This window comes from Tachysurus vachellii, chromosome 22 (genome assembly GCF_030014155.1).
Source record: "Tachysurus vachellii isolate PV-2020 chromosome 22, HZAU_Pvac_v1, whole genome shotgun sequence".
Classification (NCBI taxonomy): Eukaryota; Metazoa; Chordata; class Actinopteri; order Siluriformes; family Bagridae; genus Tachysurus; species Tachysurus vachellii.
The window spans coordinates 7,380,230-7,396,336 of record NC_083481.1 but is presented as its reverse complement, the minus strand read 5'-3'; the positions used below and the strand labels follow the sequence as shown (position 1 = coordinate 7,396,336).

The following is a 16,107-nucleotide window of genomic DNA, read 5'->3' as shown; positions in this document are numbered from 1 at the left end:
AGCCTCCTTTTAAAGCTTCCAGTCTGTTATTCTAAATTAATCAGCATGACAAAGTGATCTTCATCCTTGTCCTCATCAACACTCTCACGTGGGTTAACGAGAGAATCACTGACATAATGTCAGCTGGTCCTTTTGTGGCAGGGCTGAAATGCAATGGAAATAATTTTTTTTTTGGGATTAAGTTTATTTTCATACCAAAGAGGGACTTTGCAATTAATTGCAGTTCATCTGATCACTCTTCATAACGTTCTGCAGTATATACAGTATATCTGTAGTATATCCAGTATATGAAAATTGCCATCATACGAATTGAGGCAGCAGTAGATTACTACACATCCCTTTCCGTGTCTGTCTGTCCATCCATCTATCCATCCATCCATACATCCATTCATCCATCCATCCATCCATCCATCCATCCATCCATCCATCCATTAATCCACAACATGTGTTGTTGGAAAGCATAGCACCCAGAGGAAACCTCTGGAAGCACAGGGAAAACTCAGTGGACGAAGGGCTGAGGGCTGAGGGGTAATCCACAACCCTTGAGGCAAACATACTAACCACTAACCCACCCCTATGTCTCTGTAACAGGTATAAAGGTGTTTAGAGTGTGTTTTACAGTAAATATTTGCAGATTCTTTGATTGCAGTTCAATATTTGTTATTTAGCAACCTGCAGCCTAATTGGTTTTGAATTCAATGTTAATCATATATAAAAGGGAGTCTACAAATATTTGCAAATTGGACTGCAGAAACAGATACTGTAGCTTTGCTCTTGGTAGAGCTTGAGTGACACAAGTGAGTGTAAAAGTGATAGGTGATAATACCAGGAAAAATAGCAATATAGCATTCTTTTTTTATCCCATTAGGTGTCATTGCTACTAAAGAGGTGCTGTCAATGCTGGGAGAAGTAAGGAGAGGATTATATGAGGTATGAGCATTCATCCTGTATATGCATAATAGGTTTCGGTGATGACGTCCTGACATTTAATGGGAATTATATTTCAGATCGGCATTCAGAACTTCTCCAGCGTGAGCACGTGTCACTCCAGGCCAAGCCAGACGCGCAGCGATTACGGCAAATTGTTTGTCGTGCTGGTGATCATAGGCTCGGTGTGTGTGATTATCATTGCATCCGGGCTCATCTACATCTGCTGGCAGCGCCGCCTTCCCAAAATGAAGAGCATGGTAAGTGGGTACTCATAACACTCCTGGTCAGATTGACTAGAGAATGAATCTATGTTGATTACAATAATATAAAACCGGGATTTTATAGGTTTTATAATGAATCACTTAAGAAATGTTGAAAAGATGAATTGTATAAAACTAAGAAATATATTCAAATAAAAAGATCAAAGGCGGATTGCCTTAATGGTTATGTGTACGGTATGGCTGAAGTAGCCCAAATCCATCATGCGTCAGACACACACAGAGGCCACACCTCCTTCACAGGGACAAACAGACACAGAACCATGTGCCTTAGACTGGAACAAATATGGATATAGGCTCCTTTACTGAAATTGATAGGCACTGAAACCTCACCTGCTTTACCACACCTTCTACAGTAGTAAGTATGTAGGCTCTCAATGGTACTTCTTTCACTGGGACACATAAGGACAAAGGCTGCACTGCCTTTTCTGGTACTAACAGTTGCCATGCCTATTGTGACTAACAGGTACAGGGGCCACATCTTCTTCAGTGGGACTAGCAAGCTCACTCAGATGTACAAGAACTTTTCATATCTCTTATTTACAGTACGTGAGTGTTGGCAGCTAACACTTCATTTCTTTGTGTTGTCGCAAGTCACGTGGTGAGGAGCTGCATTTTGTGGAGAACGGCTGCCATGACAACCCCACGCTGGACGTGACAAGCGACGGCCAACCAGAGCCACAGGAGAAGAAGCACAGTACCAACGGTGTGCCAGCAGGCACCGGAACATGGCAGGGCATGCCAAACAAGTCGGGCAAAGACGAGGAAGACAATCAGGAGGAGGATACCCACCTCTAATAAGGAGAAGAACAAAGGGAGAGTAAAAAATGTGTTCAAAATGTAAGGTATTCCATCAGGGCACAGAACACCAGAGCTTTTTCCCAACTACCTGCTGAATATTTAAAGTGATTGTCTTTGGCTTGTACGGTCTTTTATTTATCTGCACCAGTGACAGCACGTTCATATTCAATCAATGTGGCGTGGGTTGATTCTTTAATAGTGCAAGCGCAGAGAGGTATCCGTAAACATTTTAGTTCTAATTGAGGAGTATTTCGTTCCGGCCGCGAATACTTACTAATTATCTTTAGCTATGAAGAAACATATTGAAAACCTGCCAAATTTCGTCTTCAGTAAGTCTTGCACTGTCGGAACTCCGCAGGATAGCAGTATTTCTTAGGATCTTAAAGCATAATAATGTATTTCAACTGGCTATTACAGTACACGCATATCCTGTTTTCTTTTGTATGGATGCATCTAGTGCACTCTTTGAAGCAGTACATTAGCGCAATGTGTTATAACTTGGTGAAGTTGCAGCCAACTGGCCTTGCTCTTTAATCGCTTGTCGGAATGGCCTCTTTACAAACGAGATGTTTTTCATTGTTCTTTGTGTTCAGTGTCATCGTTAAGGTTCACGCCAGTGAGAACCCTACACACAGAGCTCTCGCACATGTAAAATAACATACAAACTTGCACTGCATAGGGCTTAGAACAAGCAGTTAATGCTCATTCTGTTTTTTTTTTAATGTCTATCGTAATGCCAAAATGAAGGTAGAGCAAACAGAATTGTTTAAAAATAAGCAGTATGATTCCTGTGATTTTCAAGGGAAACTCTACTAATGATTCATCCTAAACCCAATCCACTACATCTCTAGTGTGTGTTTAATTACCAGAAACAAGAATTTGGACTTGTACTATGAAAAGTATACTAGAAACTCATTTGATTTAGAAGAGCAAATCCACCAAGGGCTTGTTTTTTGGTGGGAGGAAACTGGAATACAGAGTTACAGGTAGGATTCAACAACTGTGCTTGAGTAAAGTACAAGGTGAAAAAGTGTTGAATTTCTTTTCTGTGGTAATTACTTCAGATGCAGTGGGTAGTTATTAGGTTGAAAACTCTGGCATCTACCTTAAAGGAACGGTGGAGTTTAAACAAAAGCAATTTCTTGATGTCACACTTTATTTAGAAGTCTAAGAGAAAATAACTCCCTGTGGTTTACAGTACAGTCATGTCAGTAGATCTGGTATTAACCTGGTATGTTAGTCACACTTTATTACCACATAAACAATGTAAAATAGAGATCGGTTACAATGTCCTGATGATGGAAACATTCATTACAACATGCACATCCCTTTCCTTACTGCACTGTGTTGTAAAGTCATATTTACATCTTAAATAAAATGATTAATACAGGGTTGTCTCAATTTTAAACAGAAAAGACAGATAAACCCTAAAGCCTTCACCCAAATCTGTATGTACTTGCTTTAAAATACGTTAAGAACCAAAAATATCTCATTGTAAAATGAACAAAATGTGATATAAAGGATATCAGTAGCAGCTGTAGTAACTAGTTCAGTGGTTAAGACTGATTGAAAGGTTATGAGTTCAAATCCCACCACTACCAGGCGTCCACAGTTTGGCCCTTGAGCAAATCCCTTAACCAGTTGTATAAATGAGATACTATATATGTTTACAACAAATAATTTTTTGTTCCAAGCAGAATTATGTGGTCATCTGCATAAGAGTTTGGGTTTAAATTAGCTGGAGAAATGATACCAAATTCAAGAAACAGGTTCCAGCTGTCCAAGATGGCTGCCTGAATAATGGTATAGTGTTGAGCTACATGGTAAAAGTTTTTTTTACAGACTACTGTAAGCAGTGATGGCTGGTTATGGTAATAGATCTAATCTAATATCTATAAGTACCTTGATAATAAACCTACTATGGCTGAGCAATGCATTCTATCAAAATGTCTGTCTGATGGCATAATAAGAATAATGTGGGGTGAACTATTACACACACGCTGACAGCTAGCTGCAGTGTTTTAAGTCCAGAATGACCGACAGGGTCCATGAAGTGAAGTATAGTGAAGCAGTAAAAGAAAAGTTCATTTAAAGCAAAAAAACACCAAATTAAACAGAAGCGTTTCCGTCATCTGTCCTTCCGTGTTTATTTTCGTGTCATCTGCTTTGTCTCCCTAGTTTCAGTTTCTCCTTAAAGACATTTTTGAGGAAACAAATAAGAGATGGATAAATAATCCACCGTTCATCACCATTAAACTCGTCAACATGTTACGGATGTTTCAGTGAAGAGGAAAAATACCATCTGAAATGGAGTTCAGGGAAAGTGTTTCACTTTGTGTATTCACCTGACACGGCTGTCGACTGTAATCAACCCCAGCCTTCATTCTCAAAGCCAAAAATAATCTGCTTTGAGACATTTGTGTACAGCAATTAATCTGATGTGAATTCCAAAGTATTAAACGTTCGATGGTTGTAAGAGGCAGTAAGTCGTGCTACTACTGAAGGACTGGGTATACTCATTTGAGGCAGATACATTCAGACAAGACTTTGGGTGATAGACTCCAAATACATAATGTTCTACATGAGAAATTAGTAAGTATTCTTAACTAAAGTCGAGTTTTTACAAATCTGTGAGTAATACTGTAAGAGTTACGGCATTAAAGACTGCGTTCCTTTTTTTTTTTTTGGTGAAATCATTTAATTTATTTGTAAATATGACTATACACGTTCATGTTGTACTCAGTGTTTCCATACGTACCTTATCTTCATTTACTCCAGTTGTGATGTTACACTATAATAGTTAATGTTTTATTTGTACTAAGCCACCTACTCTAATCTATATGACAGTTGATAAACAGTTTGTATGTAATGTACTGATTTCATGTGCATGATGCAGTTATATTAATATATCCGAAGCACATATCAGAAGTCGACAGAATTAAACCGTTCCAAACCGTGGTTATTGCAAAGCTAGATGTCTTGGATAGTTCATTATTATCCGTTTTCTGTATTCTATTACCTGCACTGTCAAAAGAAAAAAAAAAAAAACAACAAAAAAAAAAGGACACATCAACTCAATCAAATAGACCAGGCTGAACTTGATAATCATAGAGTAAGCATAGGTTTTTTTGTACTCTACAGTAACTGTACAGCTTTGTTTGCAACTGCACTGTTTCTTTTTCACTTCATTTTGTTGTTTATCTTGAATGCTTTGTATGGAGATCCTCTTAACCGCTTTGTATGGACCGTTCGTACGGACAAACTCCAATCTTGTTGTTATTTAATGTAACTTTAGGTTTGACCGTTTTGAAATGCAAGACAATAAATGTTCGGAGAATAAACGATGATGTGAAGAAGTCTATTGTGCAACACAACACAACACAGCACAGCACAACACAGCACAACACAACACAAAACAGCAACTGCAAGCCATAGTTTGGATGACTGATTTTACAATGGTGTCACCCTGTGGCCAGTCTATAAAGTACACTTATATTTGTCTGATTGTTATATTTGAGACAAAAGCTGACAAATTGTGCATGGCAAAATGTAAATTAGCCTCCAAAATTGGCACTCTGTAAATTAAATAAAAAATAAATTAATAGGCAGAGTCTATTATGTACTATTATGTATTATTTACATTGTTGGGCCCTTGATCAAGACCCTGTATGCAGGGGTGATGTATCATGGCTGACCTTGTCCTCTGACCACAACCTACAAAGTTGGGATATGTGAAGAAAGACTCACTGTGCTGCAATGTCAATGGGACAAAAATAAAGGCTTCTATCTATCTATCTATCTATCTATCTATCGAAAATATAAAGAAATCTATAATTTAACATAATTATATCTGAAAATATAAAATATAACGTAAAATATGTTCTTAAGAAATTTCACTTACTGGGATTCTTACTCTTTCCTTTACCACCATAACAGCACTTTATCTTCTAGTTAAATTTTAGTATGTAAGGATTCATGCTCTACTGAGATAATAGGATTCTAAATTAGTGCCTTATTCTAAAACCTTACTGTAGATTTATCTTTTTGGACAAGTTCATATTATTAGACAGTTTGTGTTAGACAGGGTTAGTATTAACTGTGGGTAAAAAATATACACTCACTATCCATTTGATTAGGAACTCTGTTTCACATGTACACTTATGCAGGTATCTAATCAGGCAGTGGAATGCAGAAACGGCTAAATGCACAGCACATCATGCAGATGCAGGTCAAGAGCTTGAGTTAATGTTTACAACAAACAGCAGAATCAACATCAGAAAAAACCTAATCTCTGTGAATTTAATGGCATGTTTGTTGGTACCAGATGGGCTGGATTGGGTATTTCAGAAACTCCTGATCTCATGAGACTTTCACACAATGTATATTATATAGTTTACCCAGAAGGCTATGGCAAACAAATACATTGAGTGAGTAACAGTTATGTAAGTGGGAATGCCTTGTTGATGAGAGAGGAAAATGATTGATTCAAGCTGCCAGGAACGATATTGTAAGATATAAAAAATGCGTAGTGTAAAAATAAGATGATGATGGTGAAGATCTTAATGAAGAACAAGAAGTTTATTCCAGCATAGCAGTGACAAAATACCTGACGTACTTTGGGTTCATCGGAGTCAATAAGAACCCTGAGCAAATCCTGCTCAAGCATTATATACAGTTTTCCCTTTTGGTAATTTAAATGAAGTTCCGCTTTGAATGTGTGTTGAGTGTAAGAATTGAATGTCTCCCAAATGGCTGGGCCACACCTTGTTGTCTAGTTGATTGTCTTTAAATGTTAATCATGGTCACGTACACCTTGTCTTGGTATTGTTACAATTGTTATCAACCAAGTGGTCACTTTAAATGGTAATCGCGGCCACGTAGACCTTGGCTTGGTATTGTTATCAACCAAGTGATCACTTTAAATGGTAATCGCAGTCACGTAGGCCCTTTGTTCGTGGTGATGCTTAATGTCCTGCTGCCATTCCCATATTTATAATTGAATCAAGTTTATACGTTTAGAGTTCTAAACGTATTACCTTATGATACTTAAACCTTTTTAGGAATGAGCTCTTTTAGATGTGTACCTTGGAGTGGAATTTGGGTGCAATTTCTGTAATTTCTTACAATATAGTCAAAATTCAAAACATTCTTTACAGCCATGGTGAGCAGAAAAGCATCTCAGCTATCATGAGCACAAAGTCACCCAATCTGGACAGCTGAAATAAAAAAGATAAAATAAATAAAAAATCTTACTTAAACTGTCTTAAACTGTCCACTATGGGTGAGCGTGTGTCTATGATAGCCTCAGATTCTTGTTCTTGTCTGATAGGAGTGGACCCTGATGTGGTCTTCTGCTGTCGTAGCACATCCACTTCATGGCTTTTCTGCTCACAACAGATGTAAAGAAGGTTTATTTGAATCACCATAGACTTTCTGTCAGCTCAGGCCCGTCTGGTCATTCTCCTTTAATCTCTATTGTCAATAAGATCTTTTAGCCTGCAGAGCCTCTGCTAACAGGAAGTTTTTTGTGTTTTACACTTTTCTGTATGAACACTAAAGACAAAAAAAATCCCAGGAAATCAGCATTTTATGAAATACATAACCAGTCCATCTGACACCAACAACCAAGCCATGGTTAAAAAGTCACACAGATCACAGTTTGATGTCTGAGCTCAAGGTAAAACATAAAAGAACACAGGACAAGGTTTAAAAAGTTTTCATGCTGTGGTTTATTCTACAGTGGGTTTTAAAATGTACAGTAAAACCTGCTGATTACATGATGACACAGCAGCAGTCAAGTTTACAGTAAAAGCAAGCTTAACAATCAGATTGTCTTGATCACAAGAGTCCAAAGGCTGAATGACCTCGGTCTAATACAGTGTTGCTGAGCTACTCACACCGGACAGCACTGCTACATTCAGTGAGGTTTATCTTAAACATGCAACAATCGCCTGCTGTATATCACTAAAACCAGCACAAAGAGTAAAAACAGAAAACAAAAAATGTACACAAGCTCAAACATTCAAGCATCACAGGTTGACAGTTTCACAGGCACAATCAAAGATGATCAACTATAATATCACTGATTCAATGTTGGCTGGAGTGAACATGCTGCTGCTCTGAAAATAAGTCAGAGAAAACAAATACCGGCTTGGCCCTGTACTAAGGACAGGTCTAATCAAAGTAGTAGTTCTGAATGAAGATGCTGTTCATGCCTTTGAAAACAGGATCATAGTTGTAAATAAGAGCCTTCTCCTCATCGCTCGGTGTGGGAAAGTGGTGCTGGCTTTTCATAGCTGCAACGAGGAGAAAAAGAAAAATATTCCAATAAATTATAGACAAAAGACTACCATCCTTTTTTGCAAGAATTAATTATCAATCCAGAAAGTTGTGGTGGCTAACGTAAAAGTAAATCTGATACACAGAGATCATCCAAGACTTGGACTTTGCAGCCAGTAAGAGGTTTTCACTTTCATAACCTTCCTAAAAAACATGGGAGTGTATTATTGGGTTCTTATGCGGTGCTGTTTTACACACGTGGCCACATTAACTAACTCATCTATCTATCCATACATCCATAAATATTTATTGTGATGAGGATTATGGTGGCTTAAATTGCTCTTTTTTTTAATATGTTGTAAACAGTATTGTAAACAACACTATTTCTGTTGTAAAACATCACAAGCAATTGCAAAAATATTAACTGCTGGAGTGGTCAGGTCAGGATGACAATTAAGAGCTCCTTTACTCTGAACTGTTTGGCTGCCCTTGTCATTTGTTTTTACTGGATAAGGAAATGTACCCTTGAAAGATAGAACAGTGGTCCTTGAGGTACAGATATCCTCAAGAGGTACAAGACAGGCCCTGGAAAGTGCAACCATACTTACAAGCTCCTAAATAGAGCAGTTTATTTCTTTGGATAAAATAATTACGTATTAAAATGTACACTAAATGAAACCAAATCCAACAAACCTTCAGAGACGAAGAAGCTGGCTGTGTAGAAGGAGGCTCTAATGGCTGAGGTGGAGTGGATCATGCCTGACTTGTCTATCCATTCAAACTGGCTTTTCTCTGGGTGCCACTGAACGGCGTAGAATGGGTATCGATAAGCTGCAACAAAATTAGCATTGACTAAACATGGGGCATGGACAGCGATCGCAAGGACAGAGTTAATTTCCATCTCAGAGCCACGATCAACAAACCGATGTGTGAAAGATAAAAGCAAACTTACTTCAGTATTGTAGAACAAAAAGTTCCATAGGGAATTCCACCACATATGATACCTTCTTTATTCGGTATGGAGACGCATAAAAGAACTATTAAAATCTGTCTGATTTTGGCAACACAGACTGAACAGCAAAGCTAACCAATAACAGTACAGGAGATTCATGTGATTAAATAACACTGCTTGGGTGGGACTTGTAGGAATTGGGGATTCACTTACAAATGTTACAATATACTTAGTACAACCCATCTGAGCAGATTTTAGACTATGTAATCAGTGTTCTTCCTTTATAAGATCCTAATCAATAAACACACTGTATAATAACATGTTCTTCATGTCACATTATACAGGGAAGGTTCTGCAATAATAGTCCAATGATTCAATCGATCAATTCAATTGATCAGTATGAGCCAGGCTTGTGAAGAAAATGGGTTTGTATAAACATTTTTTCCAAGTGATCTTCAGGTAATTTCTTCCTTTGAATTTGCATGTTTTGTACATGTTGCACTATTTGCAGCATTGTATTTGTAGCTGTCCTGTAGTTTTGATATAATCCTATGCCGCTTTGCTATTGGCTTTTTGATGAGCGTCACACAGCAATGCTCACACTGCCAAAACCTTATGGTCAGCTGTCACTGGTTGCATAGGCATTAAATGGCCAATAAAAGTGTGCTCTAGGCCATTAATTAAATAACCAAGCTGTAAATCGTCGCTGTCGGGTGGAAACCTTGTATGTCCAAATTTGGTCAATTTCATATTTTTTTGCATATCGATGCTATTGGTCAGTCCCCACGTGGGTCTGTTAATTTTACAAGTTATTAACCAATCTAAACCAGTCTTGAAAATAGCTTGAGCGCAAATCTCATAACTCCATTGGACACTTCAACTGTCCACCTCTTCCTCACTCCGCGGGAGAGCTTCGCGGCATATTTCTCCTTAAGAAGAGTTGCAACGAATCAACACGTCTTCTGAGGTAAATGTCTTCAAAACACTGGGCTCAATGAAAAAAAATTCTTGACCCCCGCTAGTTCTGGTGCTCGTCTGAGGACAGGAATTTAGCGCAAGACAATCCACTGCAACGCAGACTAAACCCTGTGCACTGCAGATAAAGTACGGCGTTTTTTTAATTTCCTGAAAAGTAATGGTTTTGGAGATACGAGGATTCTGCCCGACAGCGACGAAATATACAAAATGCTGTGCCAATTTAAACTAATTCATTCTGCTTCACACGATTTATTATATTTATTATCTATTATATTTTGTAAAGTGGCTCTCAACTGAATACATTTAAAAGACTACTGTCCTGTTACAAGGTTCCATCTCACCTTCCATTGTAGAGATGAACTCCTTCCTGCCATCTGTATTTGTGGTCAAGACTTTGTAGAATCGCTTGAGTTTGTAGTTGCTGGTGAAATTCTGTTAGAGTAAAGCACATTAAAGTAAGGTGTCTGATCAGATGTCCATGTTTCAAGCTCGAATTGTGGATGTGTTGAAATACAACCTCAAGGCTACCTGTATAGACATGCTCCAGCTGTGGAAATTGGATGTGATGTTCTCAGAAGAAAGTGCGTGAAGGAGGTCCTTCGGGAAGCTTTTGAACAGCCTGCTGTTCTGTGCTCCTGTTCAATAATAGGTAAAAACAGATACATTAACATATTTACCTTCTGCATAATGTCTTATAATGTCTGCATAACTTAATAAAGCAGTCTATAAACTTTGGAATAAATGATGTTTGAGTATAAACCTAGGTTGAAAAAGAGATGGATATGAACAAATTCTTTATCCAATGAAAGGTGAGTAATTCTTTTAATTATTTGTTAATTGTTTGTTAGAAAAAAATAACTGACATTAAATGTATGGATCAGAATCTGAGTTATGTGAGAAACTACATGCATGAATGTGAAAATAATTCTGTTCATTGGACTATTTCAGGTTAAAAGCAGATTGAACAATAAGGACATTTGGAGAAGGTTTGCAGTCTGACCTTATTGAAGATTAACTCAATTTTACATGTTGTTAATAAAAATTTGTTGCACCAAGTATAATTTAGTAGGAAGAGCTGCGACATAAGAGCACTAACCTGGAGCAAAGACGAGTGGCATGGCCACAGCTTTAGTGTTGGTTAATGTCAGCAGATTCTCGTTGCTGGTCAGAACGGTTAGCTGCTGGAAGCCTTGACAAGTTCCCCATATTGGAAAATAATCAGAATCATCATTGGCCTAATAAGAACACAAACAAAAGAAAAAGAAGCTTGACATTTACAACAATGTTTATCACTACACGATGGTGAAAATCTAATTTTGACAACTGACTTGTATTCCTGGTTCAACAAGGGAAGAGCTTAAGTTAAATTCGACAATTACAAAGCAAGATAGCTTAGAGCTACAGAATTGCCTCCTAGGTTTAGTTGCACAATATAATTCTTAGCTTATCAAAATTTCATTTAAGCTCCATTCTTGATGTGTAGCTTCTGATGATGTACCGGACCTTGATTGCTAGTTCATAGAAAATCTTGGCCACTCTACTAAACTGGGACTTCTGAAGATCCACATCTCCACCTGGCAGCAACAACCTACATTATGAAGAACATAAAAAAAATGTTTTCTGCGTCTTATAGAATACAAAATACTGCTTGAGAAGAGAATATCTGCATAGAGAAGTGTATAGAAATAAACACAAACCCATTGATTGAGTAGAAAAGTTTGCTATAATCCTCTTCTGTCTTATTTATCCTGAGCAAAGAACAAGAGGAAACAACAGTTAGAAAAATGTAATCAGATCTAATACATCTGTAATGTAAAACATTCAATCACTGATATTTCAGCCTACCTTATGGGTACAACCCTGGCACCAGCTGACTCCAAATACTTTACATAAGAAGCAGCAATATAGGAGGATCCTTTTGCATGGTGGTCACTTTCCAAGTTTTCTTGGGCTAAAACACCTAAGAAACAAATGGAAAGGGAAAGATTAGATAGTAGTTTGGTCAAGGGACATTTTCCAGGCTTGTACTGCAAGCGAGGGTTTATTTCCCCCTCAGTGTTCTCTGGTAAAATGTTTCTCAATTGGGTTAAAATCTGGTGATTCCTCCCAATTAGATTAAATGCATTTCTCTATAACATGGCAGATTGAATGTTTCTATAGAGATTCATTCTGCTGCTACCATCACGAGTTACAACATTATAATGGCTAGTGCCTTGCAAGCCCAAGCCATCACACTACCTCCACCATGCATGACCGATAAACTCATGTTTTGGATCTTTTTCCACACTTTGGTCTTTCCATCACTTTGGTAGAGGTTAATCTCAGAACGTATTTTCAAATTCCAATCTGGCCTTCCAATTCTTACTACTGAGGAGTGGTCTGCATTTTGTGCCCTAGTTTCTATCCTCAAAGCCCTTTTTGATTGCTGGATTGTGGTACCTTCACCCCTGCCCTGTGAATGTTCTTGATGTTACTAGTTGTTTTGGGGTTTTCTCACAATGTTTGTGATTATCTGCTGTTGTTTGTATGGCTGACCTTGTTAGTACAAGAATGGTTTCCTTCCTTATTTTTCAGGACATTCCACATATTGTATTGGCTATGCCCAGTGTTTGGGACAATCTACCATGGTGCCCACTCACACAGTTTTCTCAGCTTTAAATGGCTTGCTTTTCTCGGATAGCTCTCTGGACATGTCGGTTTATCCTTTTTAAACTACAAATGTCCTCACAGGTGGAACCCAGGGCTCAAACCAAGAATACGCATTCAAATCTATTAATTGTTTAAACAAATGAATCTACAGGGCACACTTGGAAAACTTTTTTTTGGATGATTTCAAAGGTTTTTATTCCGAGTTGAATCACAAACCCAAACTGATTAGCTCATTAGAATGGCACCATTCAATGGGTGGGATAGATTTAGCAGCAAACACGATCTGTCTGACTTTGACAAGGGTCATGTTGTGATTGCTAGATAACTGGATCAGTGTGTCTCCAAAATGGCAGGTCTTCTGGGGTGTTCCCCAGTATGAACACCTACCAACAAGGTTCAAGAAAGGAAAAATGGTGAAGACTCAGACCATTGAATGTACCCACTGATCCCTGTCCAGTGACAAAAGTGCCTGCAATGGGCATGTGAGCATCAGAACTAGAACATGAGCTGGTCCAACATCTGAGTGCATGTGTACGTGCTCATTTTATACTTAATTACATATGGCTAAATATATTTTTAAAACAAATTTTTACAAAAAAAAATACAAATGAGATGTATATATATATATATATATATATATATATATATATATATATATATATATATAAAATCCATTCATTGGTTTGTCATGAAAAATCCCTTCAGAAAACTACATATGTATTTCAGAATATAGTGTTTCATATTTTTTGTAGTTATGACTGAAAACAAAGCTTATTATAGCCATTATATATCCTTATATCCCATTCGTTGTATGGGTCATGGCTTGAAAAAGCTAAGATATGCTTTCACTCATTACTAGAAATAAAAACATCACAAAATACCATGAAAAGGCTCTAGAACATTCCACGAATTTACTACAACTGCTCTAAAAATAAATCGGTTCAGCCGATTCCCGAACATTCCCAAGTATCGATTCCCAAACACGATTCACGATTCATTCATTTTTAAAATCAAGAAACATTTTAAATTCGCAGCATTTTATAGAAAACAAAATCCAGCATTCGAAATAGACAGATTTTGAAAAAATATATTTTACTCAGTTGTTTACACAATTCCCCATTTTGTTCAACTGTAAGGGAAAAAGGGCAGGAAAAAAAGGTTTTAAAATCTTTTCCTTGATAACATCAGCATATTATGGGAACCTTGGTGGTTGAAGTATCATTATGTATAAAAAAAAAAAAAAAAAAGACATGTCTTGTTATTTAGAGATTTTTTTTTTGCATGGGAATCGATTCATGGGAATCATAGTAGAAAGAATGATTTAAAAAAAAACAATAAAAAATGAACCGGACTCAATAAACGACCCATGACTGCTATGATCATTAGCAAAATGATCATAAATAATAATGAGCATAAATAATAACCAGACTTACCAATCACAGGTCTGTAATTGAAATAAACGCTGCATGATGCTGGCTGTGGGCAAACACACGCCCACGCTGCTAGCACCACACAAACCACAGCCGGACGACACATTCACCTCGGGAGAAGGAATCTAGAAGAATAATTCAAATGATAGCAATAAATGTAGAAAAATAATGTCCCAATTAAGCTCTTTGATGCGCACTTGGAGATAACGCGCACTCACCGGACACGCGCAAGATGCTGTGCGTCAAGGGTTGGCAGATTTTAAAAGCGACATATCACACCGTCATAAAGCGTCATAGGCGCCTCTAGAGGGTGGAAATACGGAGTACTGTAGAATCACTAAATGGGGTTTAATTGGACAGCACTGGGGATATCTCGTGTAATATAACCGCATGTTCCTCGAGGCAAAATATTTTTTAAAGCTAAATCAGAATCAGAATCAGAATCAGGTTTTTATTGGTCAAGCGTAATTTGGTTCCAGCTGTTGGTGACTCTGAAAAGTACAAACATCAATAACACTATACTATAGCTTGCACTAGACAAGACAAGAGAAAACAGACAAGACAAGACAAGACAAGACAAGACAAACAGACTAGACTATAATTTTGATAAATTGTTATATTGATCGATGCTTAAATCACAATCAGTTTGTAGCTAGCTACAATATATGTCGAGTGTCGTTAGCTAGATTACACCATACACCATATTAATATCGTTAGCTAGATTAGACCAAATAATACATGTTTTAGTATTCTACTCTGCCACTCTGACCAGTGGTGCAACATAGTCTGTCTTTTCCTCTTCATTGCTGCCTCTGATCTGCTCTCTCAGTCACACAGCACTAATCGCTGCATTACCCATAGTTTGGTGTTACCAAATTATGCAACGGACAAAGACTATCAGTATTTCTATTTCATGTTTTATGACAAATTCACAATGGAAATCCCCCAAAAATGCCATTAGATAAATTAATTCTATGTATTACATTTTGATTATGTTATAAATCGTTTGCTGTTTTGCACAATCCTTTACAATACCTCATGTAAATGCTGCTATAATACTGTGTTCATTTTAGTATTTCTGCACACCTAATACTGAACATACAATATTTACACTGGTCGGCGCTGTTTCTGTTTATTGTCTTTTGTGTATTGTCTTTTGTGTGATGTCTTGTAATTTTTGTTTGTTTGCACTGTCTTTTGTCCTTCACTGTCTTTCTATCTTTTTGTCTTTTGACCTGCACTGTCTTGTCTTTCTTGTTTGTCTTATCCTGCACTGTTTACACCAGTTTGCACAGATGCACTTTATGTATCTAGGACTAACTTACTTAAGTCCTTAGCTCTGTCTTTGTTTTACGTAGCACCATGGTCCTGGAGAAACGTTGTCTCATTTCACTGAGTACTACATTTTGTACAGCTATATATGGTTGAAATGACAATAAAAGCTACTTGACTCTCTTAAATATTGGGGGTTATAATTGCTAGTTCTTATTATTGGGGGAGGGAGATAATCTTCATATTATCTCGCATTGCTCTGTACTCTTCTTTGACACGTTTGTCCTATTATTGTGATGGATCTCTAACAAAATGAACCACTTCTGGCTGCTTTTTCTTAACCAAATCAATTACACCAATCCAACAGCTATCTCTGAACAATTTACCAGGCCAAAAGGTGTAAACGTTCCCAATCTGGCAACTAATCACAATTAAAGATGCTCGTGCATAGACCTGAAGTCAGGTGAACAAGGTGAATGCACTCATTTAATAGAAGGTAAATAATCAGATTGAGTCTAATCAAAAGTGCTGTATTAAA

General features: G+C 37.4%; 2 protein-coding genes across 2 annotated transcripts in view; one reads left to right on the top strand and one right to left on the bottom strand.

Annotated features, from left to right (window-relative positions):
- podxl2 (podocalyxin-like 2) overlaps positions 1-5,182 on the top strand; it is a 29,909-nt gene extending 24,727 nt beyond the window's left edge. Inside the window, exons 6-8 of the mRNA XM_060858731.1 lie at positions 869-930; positions 1,008-1,187; positions 1,803-5,182. Coding sequence (XP_060714714.1) covers positions 869-930; positions 1,008-1,187; positions 1,803-2,006 — 446 coding nt within the window. The 3' untranslated portion in view covers positions 2,007-5,182. The remainder of the gene's footprint in view (positions 1-868; positions 931-1,007; positions 1,188-1,802) is intronic.
- A 2,532-nt stretch (positions 5,183-7,714) lies between these two features.
- On the bottom strand, positions 7,715-14,534 carry zgc:171566. Its single transcript, XM_060858184.1, has 10 exons — positions 14,516-14,534; positions 14,301-14,422; positions 12,064-12,178; positions 11,916-11,966; positions 11,722-11,806; positions 11,315-11,453; positions 10,747-10,853; positions 10,560-10,650; positions 8,982-9,119; positions 7,715-8,305 (listed from the first exon to the last, which is right to left on the bottom strand). The coding sequence occupies exons 2-10, from the start codon at positions 14,401-14,403 to the stop codon at positions 8,184-8,186; spliced, it is 951 nt and encodes a 316-aa protein (XP_060714167.1). The 5' UTR covers positions 14,404-14,422; positions 14,516-14,534; the 3' UTR covers positions 7,715-8,183.
- Positions 14,535-16,107: the final 1,573 nt, after the last annotated feature.